Source organism: Amblyomma americanum, chromosome 1 (assembly GCF_052857255.1).
Source record: "Amblyomma americanum isolate KBUSLIRL-KWMA chromosome 1, ASM5285725v1, whole genome shotgun sequence".
Taxonomy (NCBI): domain Eukaryota; kingdom Metazoa; phylum Arthropoda; class Arachnida; order Ixodida; family Ixodidae; genus Amblyomma; species Amblyomma americanum.
In genome coordinates this window covers 345,265,085-345,288,282 of record NC_135497.1, presented here as the reverse complement: position 1 = coordinate 345,288,282, position 23,198 = coordinate 345,265,085, and the positions used below count along the sequence as shown (strand labels likewise).

The 23,198-nt window shown below is 47.9% G+C and overlaps 1 protein-coding gene across 1 annotated transcript; it reads right to left on the bottom strand.

Annotated features, from left to right (window-relative positions):
• Window positions 1–652: 652 nt before the first annotated feature.
• On the bottom strand, window positions 653–23,050 carry LOC144121355 (protein ABHD1-like). Its single transcript, XM_077654545.1, has 5 exons — window positions 22,808–23,050; window positions 19,368–19,649; window positions 15,798–16,067; window positions 1,716–1,838; window positions 653–928 (listed from the first exon to the last, which is right to left on the bottom strand). Exons 1-5 carry the CDS (start codon window positions 23,048–23,050, stop codon window positions 653–655), a joined length of 1,194 nt encoding a protein of 397 aa, XP_077510671.1.
• Window positions 23,051–23,198: the final 148 nt, after the last annotated feature.

Below are 23,198 nucleotides of genomic sequence, written 5' to 3'. Positions count from 1 at the left end.
ATACCAAGCTGCCAAATATCATACGGAGATAAACTGTACGTGATAACATAAACATGTCTTTACTATTAGCAGAGATGCCGGTCTGTACGGAGCACAGAGCCCCCACACTTACCAGTGTCCAGGAAGACGCAGAGTGAAAATTTAAAAAAGCACTTGCATGTCGACAGTGGGAATGTCGTTTAAACAGTGTTCACTAAATATCCCACAGCTGGTTCTGAAGGGGGCTTCAGGGGCAAGTGTAACCGAGAGCGCAATTCACTATATTTCACCGCTTTGTGTTTAGGTTGACGATATCATGTCGAAAATATCTTTATTAATATTTCTACTCTTCGTTCATGTGAGATGTTCACGGTTGCCCCTTCTTCGCTGAACAAGGTTGAACTAAAAATACACTAAAATTCAACATGGTGAACCAAGTTATGTTAGCGCAAAGCAGTACGCCAGCATGCTATACCTTATGTTAGTGCCAATGAATTCATTAAGCCGAAAAAAACATAAGAGCCCTTGAGCCTCGAACTAAAGCGGCGACTCTCATTGCAACACGAGGTTAGACAACGGTGTTGCCTACAACTGGGGGCCAAGTGCAGTCCCCGGTCACCATCGCTAAGCAAGAATAAAAACAGCCTTCAACTCGAATACTTGCGAGAAGCTTTTAATCCCCCAGTGTCTGCAGCACCCGAACGCCGCGCGCCTTGCACACTTTGCGGAGACCCACGGCGAAGGCGACCACGAAGCGTTCCGCGTAGAAGGGCTGGCGGGGCAGCAGCCAGCCGTCCACGAACCCCATGTGGCCCCCTCGCGGAGTCACCACGGCCCCCAGCCAGGGAGACTTCAGTACCTCGTCCTCGGGCAGGGCTGTCTCGGGGTTCAGCGAGTCGTCCTCCGACACGAGGAAGACGAGAGGTCGCTGCACCATGCACAGCTTTCCCTGCATGCGATTCGACATCGGGTTACTATAGGGTTGGAGTATAGCGTGTCTGCGTTTATTAAAGCTTTCAAGTGATGTTCCCTTGGACACAAGGTTATATCTCGAATATTGAGACTTCGCGCGGCCAGCCACAATTCTATGTCTCGTTTTCAGACACTTGTCTCTTCTTCCCCGTTCTTGTGAGTGAACCCACCGCGTATCAACTCATATGTGGTCGTGCGATAAATTTAACGCCCCATTTTCGCCATCTTAATGGCACGGGCTTCAAACGCCGGTCTGCTGACTTGGAAAGCTGGATGAAGGGCCGCCGACTACTGGTCTTCCAGGAATCATGGGATCATTATTGCATTTCAACTTTTATAAGCCGCAAGGCATACCGTCGCAATTCAGTAGCCAGCACTGTTCCTGAATCCGCGAAAAACGGCGGATCTATACATAGTGGCCTACTACCCCGAGACAGATCATACCCTTAGTCGCCATCTCACAAACAGTGTGTACATTGACAGGATATCTGCATGGGAAAAAATACTGTGCAAAGCTTCTGGCGTTGCTGGTTGTTCATCGTTCCTTCCCCGTAAAAAGAGTATCATTGCTGAGAAGAAAATTCGTTGCGGCAGCGGTGAATCAAACTCGCCATCTACTAAACTTCCCACAGGGAAATGAAGGCTATGATGAACCCTTATTTCATGAAGCCTACAATCGATAGCCCACAACTACTCAAAAGTTAAAAACAACTCACAGTTTCGTCTGATATTGCTAAAGGGCATAATTCGCTTCATCCTCCTACCTTCAGGCTGCAGTTCTCGTAGAAGTCCGGCAGCGATTGGAAGCGGAATGAGGGGGCTGCATAACGCCTGTAAAATGATGCCAGGGTCCAGCAGCGGAACAAATGATCAGCCCGGATCGCCCTCTGCGTAGAAACCATATCGTGCGTCATAAGAACCCTCATAAAGAATTTGTTCGCAAGTACTGAAAAAAAAAGGAAATAAATTCAGGTCCCTCCTTCATTACACGGAACTGCAGGTGCTGTATAGCGCGAATGTGAAGCCTATATTTCAGCACTAGGTATTTGCTGCTCATTCACAAATGAAAAATGACCGGTAAGCACAGAGTATTCCTTTTGAATGCCTCCTTCGTCGTCACTGAAAGCATGCTGGCTTGCAGCAGCTCATAACGTGGCAACATTCTCCAGCGTTCGCATTGCCAACAAAGGCAATGCGTTGGCCTACGCTCAGCAGCTGCGCAGTCGCCACCTGCGAAACGTCTCCACCGAACGGATGTCTTCCTCACAGCGTCTCATACCCGTGCCACACGTGCCGATGAAGTGTCGCATGCCTTCCGTTAGTTTTCGGTACTATATCCGAATCCAGTGCCAGATGTTCAGAATAAATACGATTTAACAATATTAGGATAAGAACGCCTGAGACTTGCTGAATATCTTACCTGTGTTTGATAAAAATTCTGTACAATAAAAGTATTGTTTAAAGACTGCAAACAGGCTCACCATTGGCCTACTGTAACCTAAGGAATATTTTGCGGCGGATACCGCGAACTTTGTGTCACAAATAACTTCAGCTAATCGATGTTAAATCCGCAACTATACCTTTAGCCGCAGTCATAACCGCTTGAAGCTCCAACTTCGTGATTCAAATGCGGTTGCCGTCGAGGGGTTAGGCGAGCGCGGCGTCTTGTTATCGCACAGCTCAGTCTGCCTGAAAAGCATGACACCGAACTTTACAGGCTCTAAATGTAAGGGAACAATAACACATCGTATCCACTATATTGAACATCCTTTTTCCAGCTGTAATGAAAGCATTTTTCAACTTTAATATAAACTGTAAATAATTAGCTATGGTTTACCCAGGTTTTCTGTTGTTTTTTTAACACGTAACCGGTCTTTTCCATTCTGTAACCATGTTCTGCATGCTGTACAACTTAATGTCTCTTGTGCTGGTGCGTGTATCACGCATATAGTTTGCATTTAATTCTCGTTAGAGAGGGTGGGGCCACACTGCCTCCGTATATAAGCCTCCAAACATTACAGAGGAAAACAAGTGTTTACGGGAGCCAGCCGTAGGGGCACAAGAAATGAGTCTTCCACCATTTACCTTCCGCGACCGGGCCTTCGTACCTGCACCAGACATGCACAAGCTGCTCGCATGGAACCGCTGAAGCAGCATCCTTTTACAGCCTCTTTAGTAAGGAAAGAATCGCTGAAAATACTGCTACATGCTGTTCTGTGGTGTGCCTGTTCAGTTTCCGACTGTCACATGGAGTGCGCGGGTTCTGTTCACAGCGGTCCTGCTACCTATTCATTTGTTTCTCGGCAGTTTTTATTCCGCACACCTCAGAATGAGCGGCAGCCTTTCTTGATGGTAAATGAAAGCAATAGAAGAAATCGAAGCAACGTGACTCTTTTTATATGTACCCGCTCCTGCAATAACTTGCTAAGCGAGACGAAAGTATATGTAAATAAATAAAAAACCTCAAGCCTGTGTATGTTGCAAGAGAGGCGCTTCTCCGCCTGCCATCTGTGCGAACCGTAATAAATATTTTCACTCGACGCCGTGCTTCAGCATATGCGCCGCGATGCTAATTCCTGAAAAGTTAATAAGAGCGTATATAAGCACCTGATTTTTAAAGCGTCATTTAATGATTGCGTACGATCAATAAAATTGTCAAAATCCTAATGCACTATCTAGAAGGACCTACACAGTGACTCACATAAAACAAAAATTAAAATGATATTTGCGCGGCTTGTCAAACACAGTGGAAACCACCTGCGTATATGACGTCCTGTGTTTACGATGATGTCAAGCAGCAGTGGCAATGGTGTTGACCTGGCCAAATACGATTGCTATTGCGCAAGTGCGAATACCAGATTGCGCTGTTGAGAATTCCGGTAGAAAGGATTATTCAGCGTATAAAGGTGTTCAATATCCTTAACACGTGTGTACCCGCAGAGCTTATTGCAGCAATGAGCGATATATTCCATGTCTGTTACATTTCAGCAAATTTGCAGTCACCTATTATACACCCCGCACATGTGAGGCTTGAAGACATGCACCACATTCAGTTGACAGGCCCGTGCTATAAATATGTATATATACTTTCCAGTAAACAGAAGTCTTTATTCAAAACAAAAGGTTATTTCTTTCTATTGACGAGCAAGGGGAGCAGCCAGCTCAAGTAAACATCTTCCAAGGCTCGCATATCTGACCACAGAAAGTGGCCGTCCATCTCTCCAGTGAGAGTGACGCTTTGGCTTGTTGAGTAAACAAAGAAAACCCATTCGCTGAGGTTGCAGATGTGCACGAGCAGTTGCACCTGGGTGTAATATCGGTGCCAAGAAAGCAGGGTGGGATTGCCATTGGTGTACCTGATGTATGGCACAAATGTCAGCAGCTGCTGTGCATCAATAATTAAGTTCTCTCTTCTTGAAAATGGGCACTTTGTCTCGAGCAGGAAAACACCATTTCAGGTTTAAAAAGCCTATCAGGACTTCCACAATGTCATGGCAGGGCTGTATGGATAACAAGCTCAATGCGGAAAAAAAATGTCCCCTCGTGAAATGCATGTCACGTGATCCTAAACTTTGTGCAAAAGAACGGGTAGAAATATCACGTGGTAATGTACACCTATATGAGCAATAAGACTGCACATATTGCGTCAGCGCAAATTTTGATGTCAAGCAGGTTAGATGTGAATTCCCCCTACCACATCTGCACCAACTTTCTCTTCGAACTCCTCGCGTGCCACCGGCTCCATCTTCATGCCTGCAAAATAACACATCAATTATCCAACATGAAATGGTGTGATGTTGGAAGACGTACCGTTGTAGTGGCCTCTGCGTAAAATCCTCGACCATGGAAAAGCGTTCGCACGAGCTCATGGGGCGTCTTCCTTGTTCGAAGCATAGTGTGTGCTTGTGAACACGTTTTCCTTAGTTTTCTTTCTTGATGCCACCAGTCAGAAATTTTAACAGGACATTTAGCAGGTACATTCCATTACAATTCTCAAATGTAGGATGACGACCAGAAGGCAAAGCACGCACCTAAAATTACTAGCCTGCCCATTCTGAAAAGCACATAGCTGCAGAGCACTTGCACATCGTATATGTTTTGTGTAGTACTCGGCCACTTTTGTTGTCATGTCTCCCTCATGGCCTTTTTTCCTTATGCCTATATTTGTAAATTTCTCATTGACAGTGTGCAGAGCGTCTTTTGGCGCTTGAAAAAGATTTTTCAACTGTGCATCCAAAATCTTCTTCAAGTCCTATTTGTTCTATGATGCCCTGGAGTACTGTCCTGCATCCACCCTAACCTGTTCCATTCGTGCCCTCAAAATCCGCGCAATTGAACAATTATTACCCCAAAACTGCTTTATGATGTATCTTGGCTCTAAGGCTTGAGGAGGTTCTCTTCCACCGACGTATGTGTGTATATTAGCTGTAAAATAATATGCAGGTCCATTAGACGAAATGAAGCTGGAGCACGCTATGGGGCAACTGTAATTGGAAAGCAGAAATCTTGTTGGCTTTCACCTCAGGATTTTTTGACCACTGCACAAGAAAATGCTTCGTAATACAATCATAAGTACCCTTATCTTGCATGAGTTAGGCACGGAAATGCAATGCTTACCACCAAAAAGTTCTTCACATGACGCTTTATCGTCTACACGCGACCTTTTGGCTGGACTTCCCCACCTGTCCCTTTCAGATGTGCACGAGACATCTTCGTCTATCTTGATGTAAAGCGCGACCACAGCGCAGTTCTTGCAGCTTCCTGCACCACCTCACCCTCAGCTGCAGTGTCCAGCTAGTAGGTGACGGACTTCCTTGCTTAGCTGCAATGGACGCAATGCAAATGCAACACAGACACGAACTTGGAGAACGAAACTTGTTACGAACAACAAGCAAATATTCACACAGTGCGAGCGCAATATCCCTGATTAATTTCCCGCCGAGCAATCGCTTTCCAAATCGTTTTCAGAGATGTGCAAAGCTCACTTCTTTAACGGAGTCACAGTGCTGAAAAGAGCTGTTGCGTCGTTTTTTGTCCGTGCGACAATTCCGCTGAAACAGCATATACCACGCGGATCAGCTTATATGTAAAGCGTTTCATGCATCAAAGTGCCCAAAGATATGAAACGAGGCCTGCAAGATTAGGGACATACGGCTGTTAGCGGCGTGGAAGGCACAGAAGCGGCCCAAAACGTCCTTCTCCGACATCGGCGCCCGTTTTCGAGCCGAGGCAACAACTACGCAAGAAGGTCAGTTTTACTCACGTGATATAAAACGCAGTAAAGTTGTTTCCCATGCTGAGAATGGCACTTCGCACGCAAATCCACGTCGTCCACTTCTCTCACAGAAGTAACATGTCCACCGTCATATAACTTCTTTCCGCTCGTCAGACAGGCGAGATGGAAGTATTCCTCCACGCCCTTATTAGGCCTAAAGCCAGTGATTATCACTTGCGATATCGCATAAAGCACTGCACGCAAGTCCACACAAACGCTGTCGCTGGTCGTGCCCGAAACACAGCAAAAAGCAAGTGGGTGGCTAGCACGTTCACCACCTCCGCCTGCACAGAACTGCAGAATCTACCACGGCGGTGCTGCGGGCGATGCTTCCCTAAAGCGCCCCCTGTCACTGAACCAAGCCTGTAGCAGAAACTAAGCGAAGAGCTAAAAAATACAGTTGGGAGGCAGAGTAACGCTGCACACCCGACAATGACGTTGCATATGCATCGTGTGGTGCCATTATAACTCCGGTGAGAAACTTTCCCAACACTGCTAAGAGCTGAAAAGCCCGTTTCAGTCCGCTTGAACATATCACTCGAATACACTTCCCTTTGCATCGCCGATGTCGAGAACGCCTTGCAAGCACATGCAAAGTAAGCAGACCTGAAGAAGCGTGACCTGTTGGGCCAGTCGGTGCATGGCTGACAGGATAAAAACTTTGAAAAAGGAACACGCTCACAAGAGAATAAATCCGCATCGAAATATGGACATGTGTATTTCTTCTCTCTAGAACGTATTTCTATTCCGCAGCTTTTTTCTGTCACCGTAAAATAACCATTTGGCACTGATAGAATACAATTCTCAAGACAAGTGTTTGTCCTCAGAACTGTGGCATTACGCGACAGCGCACGTGCACGCCGACGGTTGGCCACGCTGGATCATACACGCACTAGGATGACGGGATCCCTGCATCGAAGCTGCAGACCGCACCGTAACGCGCGCTTGGCGTATGGTGGGTCGGTGTTTCATCACTCAAAAAATTACCTGCGGTTGAACTGCTGCTCAACCCAGATAGAGAGCGAAAGCTTTGGTGTGTCGGGCAACTAGGCCGGGCTTGGAGTCTTTAACTTTGAGTGCGTTCCACACACTGGATAGGCAGTACGCCAATCCTGCCACCCTGGCAGGTGGCAGTGAAAGTTATGGTTGATCTCGAGAGGTCACCCAATGAAAGCTGCGGCCTATTGCTGCAACGCCACTTGTCTGTTACAACGTTTTCAGCGCTGATGCATGCAGCCCAGATATCTCCCTCGCCACCACCACGTACCTCAGAGCGCGATTAAGGCATCCACTGTCCCTGGGAGCCAGTTATCCGCCTTCCTTTCTTCAAAACCGTCGGAGTCTAGAAACGCTGTCAACGGCAACGGCAATGAACGCAATTAACGACGAAGGTCTGTGCCTTCAGTTCCGCATTTCTGCAATAACGTTGTGAATGCCAACGCATGCAGCGCACATCTGTTCGTACCGCCACGTAGGTTAAAGCGCGACTGAGGCGTCCACTGTACCAAGGGACAGTTATGCGCCTTTCCTTACCTTTCAAATAAAACTGAAGATTGGTTTTGAAAATAATGCTTTTGAGAAAAGGAAATGGCACAGTAACCGTCTCACATATATCGGTGGACGCCTGAACCGCGCAGTAAGGAAGGGTTAGTGAGTGAGTGAGTGAGTGAGTGAGTGAGTGAGTGAGTGAGTGAGTGAGTGAGTGAGTGAGTGAGTGAGTGAGTGAGTGAGTGAGTGAGTGAGTGAGTGAGTGAGTGAGTGAATAAACTTTATTGCTCTAATAAAGGAGGCTTGCTGCTTGCCTGAAGATTGCCGATGTCTTCCAGGCTGAGCGTGGTTGGCGCCCCTAGTCCAAGGCACAACTGTCCCTGGCCATCCGGCATGCGTGGCTCACTAGGTCTCTTTGGACCTTGAGCTGTCAGCTGGTTAGCCGGTCCTCCCACTGCTCCGCATTTGGCTCTTTGTTACCTCGGAAAGCTAAATTGTGTATGCATTCCCATGTGATATGATACAGCGTGGGGATTGCCCCGCACCACGGACATGTATCCCTATACTGCTCCGGATACATCTTATGTAGAATGTGAAGGTTGTGTAAGGCTCCTGTTTGGAGTCTTCTCCAACATGTCGCTTCATATTGTGTTAGCAGAGGATGTGGCTGGGGATATTTGCGTCTTCTGCCTTTGATGAGGTTGAGGATAGCTGCGTACGTGCGCTCTACCGTTATCTCCGGGCCGTCCGAGGCGTTTGACGCACCAGCTCGGATAGTAAGCTCGGGAGATAGCTTGTCCGCCTTCAGATTGCCTTCGACTCCGGCGTGTCCCGGTACCCAGTAGATCCTATGTTGGATCTTTTCGTTGGTTCGCTGCGTTTTCAAGAGAATCCTTAGTGCTTTCTTGTTGATTCTTCCTACCATGTAGCGTCTGCACGCTTCTTGGGAATCATTTATAATTGTGAGAGATTTGTTGGTGCGATAAACCTCGGCTGCCGCTAGAGCTACGGCGATCTCCTCGGCCTCAGTTATCGTCCCATCTCTCGTGGATGCGCTGCTGATGAGGCCACCCTCCTTTGTTGTGACAACCGATACCGTTTTCTTGATGCTTTGGCGACAAGTCCACGGGTACAGAGTGGCGTCAGTGTAGACTACCTGATCTTGTGTGACTATCTTCGCCTCTACATATTCAGCCCTTGCCTGTCTCCTGGCTGCGTGTAGATATGGATCCATATTCCTGGGTATAGGGCTAACCTGGTAGGTTCGACGTATTTTGTCTGGGATGTTTGCCGATCTATCCTCTATGTCCAGGACCCCCTTATAGTTCAGCCTTCTTAGGAGGGCCCTCCCTGTTGCCGAGTTCCTTAGCCTTTGTATCTGTGACATGACTTTTGCCCTGCTTAACTCGTCGAACGTGTTGTGCAGCCCCAGTTCTGACAGGCTTGCCGTTCGACGTTTTTCTGGGTAAGCCCAAAGCTGTCTAGTAGGCTCCTTTGGTTTGGACCTCTGCCTGATTTTCTTCACTTTTCAGCATGCTGTGATATGGGTGTGAGTAAGTTATTCTGCTGATGACTAGCCTGTTCACCAGCTTTAGCGTGTCGCCTTCCTTCATGCCGTATCTTCTGGATGATACTCTGGTTATCATATGGCAAACTTGTTCCGTTGACTTTTTAAGGAGGCCAGTCGTGTGGTTGCATTTGCCGTTGTTCTGTAGCCACATGCTTAAAACTCGAATGATCTTCCTTTCCGGGATGATCTTGCCCTCGAGTTTATCTCTATTCTTGCATCCGTTGGCTTCTTTCCTATCCTAAGTATTTCTGATTTTTCAGTTGAGCAGGCTAACCCCCTTTTCTTGATACATTGCTCAACACAAGTCACTGCTTCTTGCATTTGTTGTTCCATATGCCCCAGAGATCCCTGGTTCGACCATACAGTTATGTCGTCCGCATATATGGCATGTCTTATGCCTGGGATGCTTTCCAATTTTCTTGCCAGGCCAATCACGGCTAGGTTGAAAAGGATTGGCGATATGACCGAGCCCAGCGGCGTGCCTTTGTTTGGAGTGTCTGTGGTCTCGCTTCTTATATCTCCCAAGCCCACTGTGGCCGTTCTTCCTGTCAAGAAAGATCTTACGTAGTCGTGGACTCTCTTCCCGCAGTTGGTGGTGTTGATGCCTTCCATTATAGCCGCATGGCTGACATTCTCGCAAGCCCCTTTGATGTCGAGTGCCATAATTAGATTTTTTCCTTGTTGCGGGGCATTGGCAATGACCTCGTGTTTCAGTTGTAGCAGGATGTTCTGCGTTGACAGGTTTGCCCTAAACCCAATCATGCTATGAGGATACAGCTCGTTATCCTCTGGTTAGTTTTGAATTTTTTTGGTCACAATTCTTTCGTAGAGCTGGCCGAGGCAAGGTGTGAGTGCGATGGGCCTCAGGTTCTCTATGTGTAATTTCTTGCCAGGCTTGGGAATCATTACAACCATAGAGTGCTTCCATTTCTTGGGCACCAGTCCTGCCTCCCATTGCTTGTTTAGGTAGGTAGTGAGCTGCTCGATTGCCTCATCACCCAGGTTGCGGATTAGAGAAGGAAGGGATAAACGTGGCGGGGCTGAAGGTCATTCAAGGTCATTCTCCTGACTACACAACTGCTTTACCAAGCGTAGTGAAGCTTTTCCCTTATATAATAGTGCTGTCAGACGGCACTGTAGTGAGCGCCCTGAATAAAATAAATTTGCAATGACAGTTCTGAGATACCATCCACTTCCGGACTGAGAATGACTTGAGTTTAAAGTGAACAATAAACAGACCTTAAGTGTTACATATCTCTCGGTCAGCTCATGTCAGACATTTCGGCTCTTTTGGAATATCCAACTACACTGCTTTAAACAGTGCCAACCCTAAGAACTGACGCTAGTTTTAATCCTTAGTACTGACGCTGCAGAATGTAGTATTAACATTGGACAATGTAGTGTAACATACAGCGCATTTACATTATATTGCAGTCCAGTTGCGATAGTTTCAATACGTACAAGAGGTGATGCACAAAACGAAGCATATAAAGAAGTAGACTGGGTACAATTATCAAGGCAAGGCGCTTGTGCAAAATAATGTATGTTTTGGCGAAGCCCCACTTACACAATGGTTTAACGTCTTACACAACGTCTTACACTTACACAACGGTTTAGTGGTTTAACTTACACATTGGTTTAACGCAGACGACCACAAAATTATTTTACTGCACCATATTAAGCTTTTGATGTGCAACACGCATCTGTTGCTGTGAAAGCCCTCCAGTGCATCTTTCAGACGATGCTCAGGCTTTCTAGCTTCTTCTCGGACCTTTAGGCTGTTCCGCTGAATATCCTATGCTCTTGCTTGCTCGCGTTTTTTCCGAAGGCAGCGGAAGGCATTGCATTCCCGCGTTAGCTTTCTCGGAAGAGCATCCTTCTTAGTGCTCGGCTTTCTTTTACGGCGCATAGAGCTGGGAGGAAGCTGAGGTTATGCCCCTGTTGCTCTAGTCGCACTTTTGTCTTGGTTAATGACTGAAGAAAAAGCAACGCCGACCAAAAGGTTGTTGTTTAAAACGAAGACGTTTCGGCTTCCATACGGAAGCCTTGATCACTTGATCACTTGATCATTTGATCAAGGCTTCCGTATGGAATTCGTTTTAAAAAACAACCTTTTGGTCGGCGTTGCTTTTTCTTCAGTCATTAACCAAGACTTGATCAAGGCTTCCGTATGGAAGCCGAAACGTCTTCGTTTTAAACAACAACCTTTTGGTCGGCGTTCCTTTTTCTTCAGTCATGAATCTTCTACCCGACCAGACGCAGACTAGATTTCCTTGTGTCTTGGTTCCTTCTTACTGTGTGAAAAGATGGACGATGAACTAGATGGCTGTCCACAATCCAGCATTTGATCACATTTGCTCGTTCCCAAAGAACGGACTTGTAGTGTGTTGTTCAGCCTTGCAGCTTGTGCGCCCACAGTCTTCCCATTCGCCATGCTTTGACTGAGCTGCATTAAGCCCAAGGGGCCTAGATGAAAAACATCGGTTAAAAAGTTCCTCGTATGAACTTTCCAGAATCTTCATGTCATACCGTTAACAAAAGCCACATAAAGCGGATGTAGGTTCTAGAGATGTAGAGTAGCAGGCAAGATAGTTCGAAGAAAGTTAGAAATAAATCTTTCACGCCATGCTTATGCGTGCTCACCTCAGAGCCAGATCGCTCTCTCCATTTGCACTCTTGGTTTGTAGGTGGGCTTAAACCGAAAGAAACATGGAGACGAGAGTGACACAGGACGAGCGCTGTGCAAAGTGTGTCCTTCCAGCCCCCCCCCCCCCCTTCACTTCTATATAATGATTTACCAATGATTACAAATTTCCACTTTGCCCAGTCACTTTCAAAGAGAAGGCAGGATCATCTCAAGGCAAGTAGTCCAGGAGATCGCGAACTACATAGCATAACCTCCTTCCAACCTAAGCGGGTCCTGTAGTTTCCTTCAATACAGAGCTGCAAAATGCAGACATAAATCAAGTTTCCAGCAATACCAGAAAGCACGAGGTTCCCAGCAGAGCTAGCCATGCAGGTGACACTCCAAGCAAACAGTGCGTCGGCGCGTCTCCATTTGAGTGACCTTGCATACTTGTATTCATGCGTATTTTGTTGAAACTTGACATCAAAGGGCATATTTCCACAAGACTGCGCGTTACGTGGGACATCCACTTCTAGCGTACCCGAGGAGAATGTCAACGCACTCGTCTCGCATGCTCACTTCCCTGAAGGCTCCAATTACTCTCCACGACAGATCAGGATCGTCTGATGGATGGTAGTCGAAAAACTTGTAACGAAAAGCAGTTAGCATATTTACAACTAATACAGGGCTTTTACATGGTGACCCAGTACCGCCGTCTGTCGGAACTCTACAAGGCTGAGCAAGGTGCTACACAACGAATGCTAACAACACAGCGGCCTGCAGGGTAGCCGTTTGTCCACACGTCCTGCTGTCCTTGACAGACGTGCATTTCGATATAGTCCTTTTGACACTGCCGGCGTACCGTGGAGAGTAATAATCTTTGGCACAAGTGGTCGATGACTGTCGTGGTGGAAGAACTAAAAATATATACAATTCATTGCTCGCTGTGGCTTTCAGGTGAACCATTCGCAGGACTGAGGCGTTTGACAGGCCTGGAACTCTAGCTGGCGGTGTTTTTTTTTTGTTAGCCACAGCCCCATGAGTAGCCATTACACCACTCCGGCGATCGTTCTATTTCAGAATATTTTTTTTCCTCTTCACTCCACACCTATTATCATTTGTACACAGCTTCTCGTCAGTGCACGGCTCTAAACTATTAGAAGGCTGCAGCATGAACGATGCGCAGTCCTTCCGCCTGTAGATATCCTGCTCATCCTAGTTTGTGAGCTCATATCTATGTCACAATGAGCTTCTACAACTTTGTCATTGGAAGAAAGTAGGAGTGAAGCGCATACCTGTATTTTCCGCGAAGGTGTTGCAATCCTTGAGGGCCAATTGTATGTATGTTTTCAGGATGACGTTCTCAACCACGGCAGCATTGGTTGTTGTATCCGTATTTTCTCTTCTTTTTCGGGCCCCCAAAGCAATCAGTCTCGCCACACACCTCTATGAAAACTTCTGTCCATTTCACTACTGTTGCTCTACTCGCGATGAGGGGTCAGAGGCTGGCGTTCTGCGACGTCATGATTACGAATCGCGGGTTCGAGCCAGGGCTCAGCCAAGTGCAATATGCGTTGCGGTGGAAGCTTTGCATTATTGCTTTATTGGGGTTTAATGTCCCCAACGCGGTTCAGCCTTTCAAGGACGCCGGAGAGATGGGCTAAGAAATTTCATCCACCTGGGGTTCTTTAATGTCCACCGACATCGCACAGTACGTATGTACACGGGCTCCTAGAATTTCGGCTTCATCTGAACTCGACCGCCGTGGCCGGGGTCAAGCCCGCGTCTTTCTGGCCAGCAGCCGAGCGCCATAACCACTGAGCCACCGCGGCGGTTAAACCCGGTGGAAGCGAAATGCAAAAGTACTCACGCACCTATATTTGGGTGAATCCTAAGCCGCTTATCCCTGCTATAGGCTGTTCATAAGAAGCGGAGGCCTCATTTCGTGAGGCGACATAAAATTACAACGTTTCCTCTTCACTGGAAGCATGCGACTCTGCCATCAGTGATAAGCCACAGGCCTCGCAGGCGCAGGGTCCCCGACGAAGTTCCACCTCTATGCTGAGTCCTAGACGCTCTCCTTTACGTCGCCAAACAGTCGCCGTGATCTACTGCCTTTACCAAAGTATAAAGCCCTTCGTGCAGAAAAACAATGTATTCAGAGCACTCTCGTGACGTAATTTTGCGGGGTATACCTCTACTAGAGCACTGTGTCCGTAGAGTTTTAGTTTGGTTATTATGATAATAAACTCCCCAAACCACTCAGGCAATATGGGACGACGTAGTGGAGGGCTCCGAATAATTCTGACTGTCTGGGATTCTTTAACGCGCATTGACTCGGCAAAGTACACGGGCCTCTAGCATTTCGCCTCCATCGAATTGCGGCCACCGAAGCCGGGATCGAATCAGCGTCTTTCGGGACCGCGGCCGATCCCCTTAACAACTGACCCACCACAGCGACTTCCATAGAGTATTCGTGGCGTACGTATGGTCTACCGCAAGCGTCGTGTAATAAACTGCATCGCAGCGCCACGAGTTCGGCCTTCTCGACAAGCAGGAGCGCAGCGCACCAAAGCAAAGAAACTGTCACGCCTTCAGATATAGGTGGTCCTCCTTCCGGTTGTCTCGACACCAGGCACACTCGTGAAATGGTGGTTTTGATGCAGTTAGTCGAAGCCCGAGTAATGTACACCACCACGAACAACACTTTTTTATCACGACCGTACCACACGACACACTTTCGAATTAGACTTGATAGGTAATAAACTTACATCATAAGAAAACAAAATCTTGGCGTCCACTCTTGCAGCTTGGTGTCGGAGTTAAGTTCTATCAGGGCTCCATGTGTGACAATGAACTGCAGATGCCACAGTTGGAACCACGGACCATGATTCTAAGCTTTCACTTATTCATGTTGCATAGAAGCAGAAAAAGAAACAGTACATTTGACTTCTTCACGTAGCTCTAATGAGATACGCACACACAGAGTTAAATACCATCTCGCTCGTCATTTCTGTTGAAGTACGTTTCAGAATCGGTTTCACCCACGACCTGTGTATGTCGGGATGTCAACGCACCTATTCGAAGACAAATCCCCGGCTTCTATTACAATGAATACCACTCGGATATCACCAACACTGTTTCTGTAACGACGCCGCGGTTGATCTCGACAGGCACTTGAAATCGAGAAAAACACAAAACGCCTAACTGAAGGCGCTTTACATGTTGAGAAATTCTCCTGAGCGCCCAACGCTGTGCAAACAGTTCATACAAAATGAAATCAAATCTTTATAATTAAAGAAAATAACTCAATTAGACTTCATTCTAAATAATGATTTCACCACCCTTGTAATCTTGCTCTTATAAGTCTTCCCTGAAGTCATAGGGGCTTTATTTTGAACTCTGTTTCACTCCAAATGAGCATTAGAGCCTAGCGCATAGTCACTCATGGTCATTGGCCCTTAAATAAAGTGCATGCCCATTTCTTTAAAATGTTATTCAACTTTAACAGCAGGTGGGGACATTAGGCATGTTGTGATTTCTCAAATCAATAACTATTTCTAAATTAGCCAGCAAGGAGCAAGTGCTCACCCCCCCCCCTCCGCCGGTAATGCACGCCGAGCTAACGTGACAATTCACGACCTCATCGTTAACAAGATATTACTGTTTAATGAGGAAAGCTATTAACGGTTCCCTGACTGAGTCGACGATCATCTCGTTATTGTTTCAGCGCAGAAAGCCTCGTGTTACATTATTCATTCAGTGACTGAGTTTCATCACCTAAATCATTTTTCTTTTAAACTTTCAGTGCTATATCGGGAGATGATACGCTGGCGAAGTGGTGATCATGCTTGTCAAATCATTTTCTTCATGGATGGTGCACTCACCGAGGCGCGCACCACATCCTCGTTGTCTCGCAGGCGACCCACGAGACCGCGCGTGATGCAAGCGTTCAGTAGCCGGTTGAAACCCCAGGGGTTGGCCAAGGCGCGGGCAGCCACCACGGGTTGGAAGGGCGGCGACACGGCCAGTGCCGCGTCCAGCTGAGCTCGGGGACCCCGCTGGCAGAGGTAGCGGCACAACAGCAGGCCGCCCAGGGACATGCCCACACCCAAAAGACACGTTCGAGGGTAGCGCTGTCGCACCTTCTTCACCACCTGCAGTGCCGACCGGTAGCCATGTCATCTAATTGCTGGCCCGTACTTAACCGCGCAAGTTAATGAAAAGGCCAAGCAAGAAAACGCGTTCCTGGTTACATTTGAGGAAACAGAACCCACGTTGCCGGTTTCGGGCGGTGCCTAAAGCATCTCATGTTTACCGTCAAAAGTAGAGAATGTGTGTATGCGGGGTTTAATGTCCCAATGGGGAATGTCAGCAATGGACGCCTAAGTGGAGGGCCTTAGGTTCATTTGGACCACCTGTACACATTAACGGCCCGAAAGACGCGGGTTCAATCCCGGCCGTGGCGGTCGAATTTCGGTGGAGGCGAAATTCTAGAGGCCCGTGTACTGTGTGATATCACGGCACGTTAAAGAACCCCAGGTGGTCTAAATATCCTGAGCCCTTCACTACGGCGTCCCTCATAGCCTGAGCTGCTTTGGGACGTTAAACCGCCATAAACCAGACCTTGTACACATTAACGTGCACTTAGGTCGCGCCTGCACATAAGCGTCTTTCGCATTTCGCCTCCATCGAAATGCGGCCGCCGCGGCCGACTTTCGATCGCGTGACCTTGAATTTCAGCAGCCCAACGCAAAAGCCACTTAGCCACCGCACAGTATTTAGCTAATTGGAAACATCTTAGTAACCTGATATTTAATAATATTTAACTGATTTGGATTTGGGGAGGATGGAAGCTTTCTGTAAAGACTCGTTAAGATTGTCGGGAGTAGAGTTTGCACTGTGTTTGCCATTGTTTATAGGGTATCATTGAAGCATTTTTTACTCCTTCTAAGGTATTGGAAACATGTTCTTGATTCTTATTAAAAATCACGGTGAAATTTTCGAAACGATAATTTTTCGACCAGCACAGAGAAGAATAAAAAATGGTTGCCTACTTCTGATTCATCCATTCACTACATTATAGCGCTGGGGATCTCAGAATCCTTGTCTGTACAGGTGGGGGAATCCGAGACCCACGGCGCCAAGACACCAACCCGAGACCCCCGGTACCCTGACTTTAAGCACTGGAGGCAGATGCACGGAAGTTGCATGCGAGATCTTCCCTAACTGTATGAAGTTTATTTTCGTATTTTCTATTTTTGTACTTTGTATCGCAACGTATGTTTTCAGCGAAGGATCTTCAAGCATTCAGAAACGACGTGCTAACGGGTGCTATAATAAAAGAAGCTTCTACTACAACCGCTCGAAACACCGGAATAAAGGAACATTACAAAGACTATAGGCAACAAGAAATAAATGTATTTTCTGCGACGCGAAACTAAAGAAAGGCTATGCTTGCACATTGGAAAAATGTAGCGCAGTGGAGCACGCATATCCAACCACGGTCTGCAATGTCAAATACTCTTTTCTTCACGCTCACCTTCCAAAAAAAATTTACCGATAATCCTAGAAAATTATGCCAGAAAATAAATCAGCTCCCGACGCATACCATCGCTCTTACTAATGAATCTAAAGAAGCCAATGACATGGAATGCGATGAAATTTTTTGCCATGCCTTTTCATCGGTATTTAATAACGCAGTTAACGCGACAGCTGCTGTGTCCGCAGCTATAAAGACTTGAATATAGCTGCGTTCTTGTTTTTTGAAACCAGCATTTCGCCCCTTATTGCAAAAAAAAAATCATCCTCAGCCGACGTAGAGGAAATGATCTCCATAATATTGCGCGATCTTAGGGGCTTAGTGTAGTGTACTTATCTTCATTGCTCTCACATTCGTTTTCATCACCGGATGACTGGAAAACGGGAAAGCTATATATCAGGTAACAAAGACCTAAACAGTACCTAAAAACTTAAGGTAACAAAAAATAAATTACCGCCTGACCTCATCGATCCGTGTATCTTGCAAAATCGCGGAACACGCCCTGTATTAAAACCACGAACTTTCTCGACAGCAGCAACTTCTCCCGTAATTCACATGCTGACGTCATTTTTCTACATTTTCTCAAAAGCATAAGACTAAATACTCCAAACGCTTGCAAAAACTAGCCCAACTGAAATTACATCCTAATGTTCCATGGTGGGTCGAAGAATTTCTAACTAATCGCTCCCAATTTTTCCTCGTTAATGGTCGCAGCCCTCTCCACAATCAGGCGTCCCTCAGGATCCTGTAGTAGCATTCATCTTGTTGCTAAATGTGTATAAACGAATTACACTCAAAATTAATTAATTTATTTATTTATTGGCAATACCCGGCCTCAATCGCCGAAGCATTGCAAAGCGTCGCAGTCGTCGACGAACAGTTGTGTACACTCATACAAATATCTAGTCACCACACTGGGCCACGAGCTCTCCTGGCGCACTCAAACCATGTCGCAGCCACTAACCGATCACTGGATTTTTTGTAGCGTCATCTACGGCACGCCTGTAAAAGTGTTAAACTTCTCACGTACAGATCACTTAACACACCAAGACTAGAATACGCACCGTCTATATGGAGTCTCCACCAAGCATTTCTTATCAGCACACTAGAATAAGTTCAAAATCACGCTACACTGTTCGTTCATTCTGCCTATTCATATTGCATCAGCGCATATCGTCACTCAAAAAAAAAATACAATAAGATCTCACAACTTCTTTCGATCATCGTGATATTGCTTCTCTTTGGCAGGTTCATAAGCGTTTTACTGCAGTTCTCTTGGCCAACCAGTTTACATCACCCCACCAGCCCCCATATCTCACCACTCCAGTCATCCACAAGCTTTGTGCAAACGCTCCCACACCATCACTTTTTCCGCTGCTTGTATTCTTCGTAGTGCAACCGCTAAGACGACCTTTCCCACGAAGGAGCTGCCATCACCTGTCCAACAAGCTTAACAATTATTTTAATCCCTCCAATGATTTCACGCGACGGTCATAATCATACAATTCTTGTACCACCACCCCACCTGTAATTCCACTGAATTAGGTTTTTAAGGTAATAAAGTGAATTAAACTTAAACGTGTGGCTCAAAGACCCATTCTTAGCCAATTTTTTCTCAATATAACCGCGATCCGTTGGGAGGCTTGGTGAGCTGGCGTCAGATATCGGGTTTGTGCATTCAAAGCAGCCTGCAGTTTAAAAAAGACATTCATTTCCCACACCGCAACTTGACTAACGTGCCTCTAGCTCTCCGGATTGGCTAGGTCCTAGGTACCACCCACCCATGGACCGTCCGGACGTGCGAACACTAGAAACTTTGCCCCGATTACCCAACGCAGGTCTGTCCTCCAGAGAGCTCCACAGTGTAGCAGGAAGGGATCGACCAGCCAGCTTAGGGCCGTTAGGGCCGTAGTACCTCGGCAAAGTCTCTGACGCTGGCCGCATTGGTGATGCGGTGCGTGGTGAGCGGCTCACCACCGCAGCCGCGCCCGTTCACCACCACGCAGGGAAAGTCAAGCGCGGCGAGAGCGGGCAGCAAAGAGCGCCACGGCCGGCTTTGGCTGTCCGTGTAGCCACCTGCGACAAGCACCAGCACCACGGGTCCCCTCGCCTCCTCGTTGAGCCAGTCGAGCGCCACAAGGCCCCGGTCCGAGAGCACCAGCAGCTCCCGACGGTAGTTCACACGCGGAAGCCACCACTGCGTGAGGGAGCACATTACATAAGCGCTGCGTCCGCACTACTGAAAACTACTATATGGCAGCATTTCCTGCTTGTGTGACAACGACGGCAAGCTATATAAGCCTTCAATTTATGAACCTGCTACTCATAATCATCGGCCTAACAGCGTCCACTACATGCCAAAGGCCGCGCCCGTATCTCTCCAATTAACCCTGTCCTGTAACAGCTCCGGCCACCTTCTCCACACAGAATTGCTGATCTCATCCGCTCACCGCACTCTCTGACTCCCCTTGCCAGGCTTGCAGTCTCTTCTAATCCGTTCCCTTACCCTAAAAAACCTTTAGTCCTTTGTAATCGCTATAGCTAATAAACTTGCATGTGCGATCTGCGGGTGTGATGAGACTATATCCCATATTCTTTGTGAATTCCCTGCATACAGTGTCGAAACAAACCCTCTCTGCCGTGCTTTGGAGCGTACAGGTCCACGCCCGCTGACGAAGATGAATGTTCTGGGTCACTGGCCCTGGAAATCATTGGTGGTGAAGGCCTCCCTGGCACTCAGAGCGTCGGGCCTACAGAATAGACTGTGCCTTCAGGGCATGCTTAATGACTTCGCACACTGCCTATTTTCCTGCTACTCCCTTTCCTCGTTCACTTATATATCGCCTCATTCTTTTCCCCCGTGCAGAGCAGAAAAACCGGTTTCTTCTTCCTGTTAACCTTCCTTGTCGTCGCTTTCCTCCTTCTCAAGGAACAAGTACTCAGTAACATCCCGAGAGGCGGCGAGCACCTAATTATGGCACTTGATCTGAAAGGCGCTTTTGACAACGTTTCTCACGACGCCATCTTGAAAGAGCTCAACTCCCTTGATTGCGGACCCAAGACCTTCAACTACATCAAAAACTTTCTCAGCAACCGAACGGCCACGATTGGCATGGGAGATGTCCGCTCCGGCACAGAGCAGACACCCAACAAAGGCACTCCCCAAGGCTCTATCATCTCTGCTCTCCTCTTCAATATAGCTATGATCGGCATGGCAAAAGCACTCGAGGCTATTGAAGGCATCGGCTATACTATCTACGCTGATGATATTGCCATCTGGTCCACCTGGGGTTCCCTTGCCGACAAAGAAAACACCCTACAAGAGGCAGTCAATTGCGTAGAAAGACAAGCAACAAATTGCGGCCTCCGCTGCGCACCCGACAAATCCGAAATTATCCGCATTCAGGGCTATGCCTACAAATCTCCCGGCGACATCGAGGTTTACCTCGAAGGCACGAGAATAAAGGAAGTCCCTCTTGTCCGCATCCGGGGCCTTTGGCTTCAGAGCGACAGGAAAGCCAACCACACGTTACAGCGTCTCCGGACAACTGCCCTCCAGATCTCCCGCATGATTTTGCGCATCACCCGCAACCGAAAAGGCATGAGAGAGGAGGATACAATTCGATTGATAAGGGCTCTACTTCTGAGCCACCTGTCATACGGTCTCCCATTCCTACCACTTCTGGGGAATGAGCGAGACAAAGCAGATGCCATCATCCGTACCGCCTACAAACATGCGTTAGGCCTCCCGATGTACACGGCCAACTGCCACCTCGAGGACCTGGGACTGACCAACACAATAGAATAAATTCGAGAAGCTGTCCTAGCATCGCAAAAGAAACGCCTCCTCACCACCAAAGCTGGACGCGCAATCTTGGAAAGAGTGGGTTCCCCGGCTGACATACGCGCCGTCCAGGACAACCGAGACCTACCCTCAACTCTGCGAACTCGCGTGTGTGTAGCTCCACTCCCGAAGAACATGCACTCGGACTCACAAAAGGGACGACGAAAGGCGCGAGTGGACTATCTGCGATGCACAAATCGACAGGCACAAAATGTTGTATACGTCGACGCAGCCATGTACCCCGATTCAACAAACGCGGTGGCGGTCGACTTAGACACCAATTTCAAGGAAATCGCCAGCGCCTCCCTACGAAACTGCTCTCCCACAGTAGCAGAAACTGCTGCAATTGCCCTCGCAATCCAGCACGGCGATGCTACGGGAAATGAGTTAAAAATTATTACCGACTCCCAGTCCGCGTGTCGCCTCTTCCTCTCTGGCAGGCTTCCACACTCCGTCGCTCTCATTCTGACTACCCCACAAATTCAAAATTCCACATGCAAGCACCAAATCACTTGGACTCCTGGGCACGAGGGGCTCGAGGGAAACGAGGCCGCGGACAGTTTAGCTCGAGGATATACTAACCGAGCGACTAACCTCCCCCACCTCACCCCTCTCCCCTCTACGTACGGCGAGCGCCTCCTCCTTCTCCGAACACAAATACAAGTCTATCCCCCACCACACCGTAAGCTAACAGCGGCAGAGGCGAGGGAATGGCGACAACTACAGACGAACAGCTTTCCTAACCTACACAAGTACCACATCATCTTCCCCGAAAGATATGACAGCATCTGCCCCTGGTGTGGCGGAATTCCAACAACATATCATGTAACATGGGGCTGCTCCGGTCCCAAGCCCCCCGAACTAGACAAACATCACTCCGAGGAACAGTGGGAGTCTTCCCTGCTCAGCTCTGACTTGGCGACGCAGCGAAAGCTGATATCCCAAGCAAGAGCAACTGCGGTGGACATTGGGGTCCTGAAATAAGGACTCCACCCAAAATCTGTATTTTCGCCTCTCTATCCTACCTTTTTGAAATAAATGTTTTCTACTACTACTTGTCGTTCCTTCTCTTCTTCCTGCTCCTTGCCTTCGCATTAAATTCCCTGCTTACGCCGGGGCTTGTAATACGAAGGTAAGATATCAAATGCTTAGTCAATCGATGCAGCTAGAAAGGCGATTCGCCACGCATGAACGATGGGAGGTTGGAGGTTGTCGCGCTTTTAAATCATTTATTGACCTCTCTGGATCCGAATCTCGGAAAAACAAAAGCGCTGCAGGCGGCACTGTCCACACTCTAGACCCAATCACGTTGCTTCTAGCTTGATACGCTCAGCGTATAATGTAACCAAAAACGCGCTCCACCAGCATTTTTCTTCCCAACTGCTTCACATCTGTGATAACCAGCTGTGAGTGCGAATGAGCTCTGAGCGCTGGTAAGCCGCAATAAGGGCGGCCTCATCGGCCAAGCGTGGCGCTGCTTCCCGCAGCTGAGGGGCGTGCGTTGCACTCACGTGGTAAAGGCAGCCGACCAACCGCTGCAGGTCGGCACCGATGCACCAGACTGGGGTGCGGAAGTATCCCTTCACGAAGCCCTCCATCTGGACGCATAGGAAGCGCCGCACATGGCCGGTGCGGCACACCACCCGGGGCTTGCGCACCACCACGAGGACATAGTAGACTACGTAGGCGGAGCACGCCAGACAGAGCAGCAACCCGGCCTTGGTGGCCGCGTTCGCATGTGGCACGACGCCCATCGCCCCTGCAGCGATCCGCAAGTTGTTGTTGCTGTTGCCTCAAATACGATGGCACATACCCACGGTGGGGGATTGGCCAGGGTTTGGTGCAGATCCAAACAGGAAAAAACTCATTCAGGTTTATCTCAAGCGGCTCATAAATACAGAG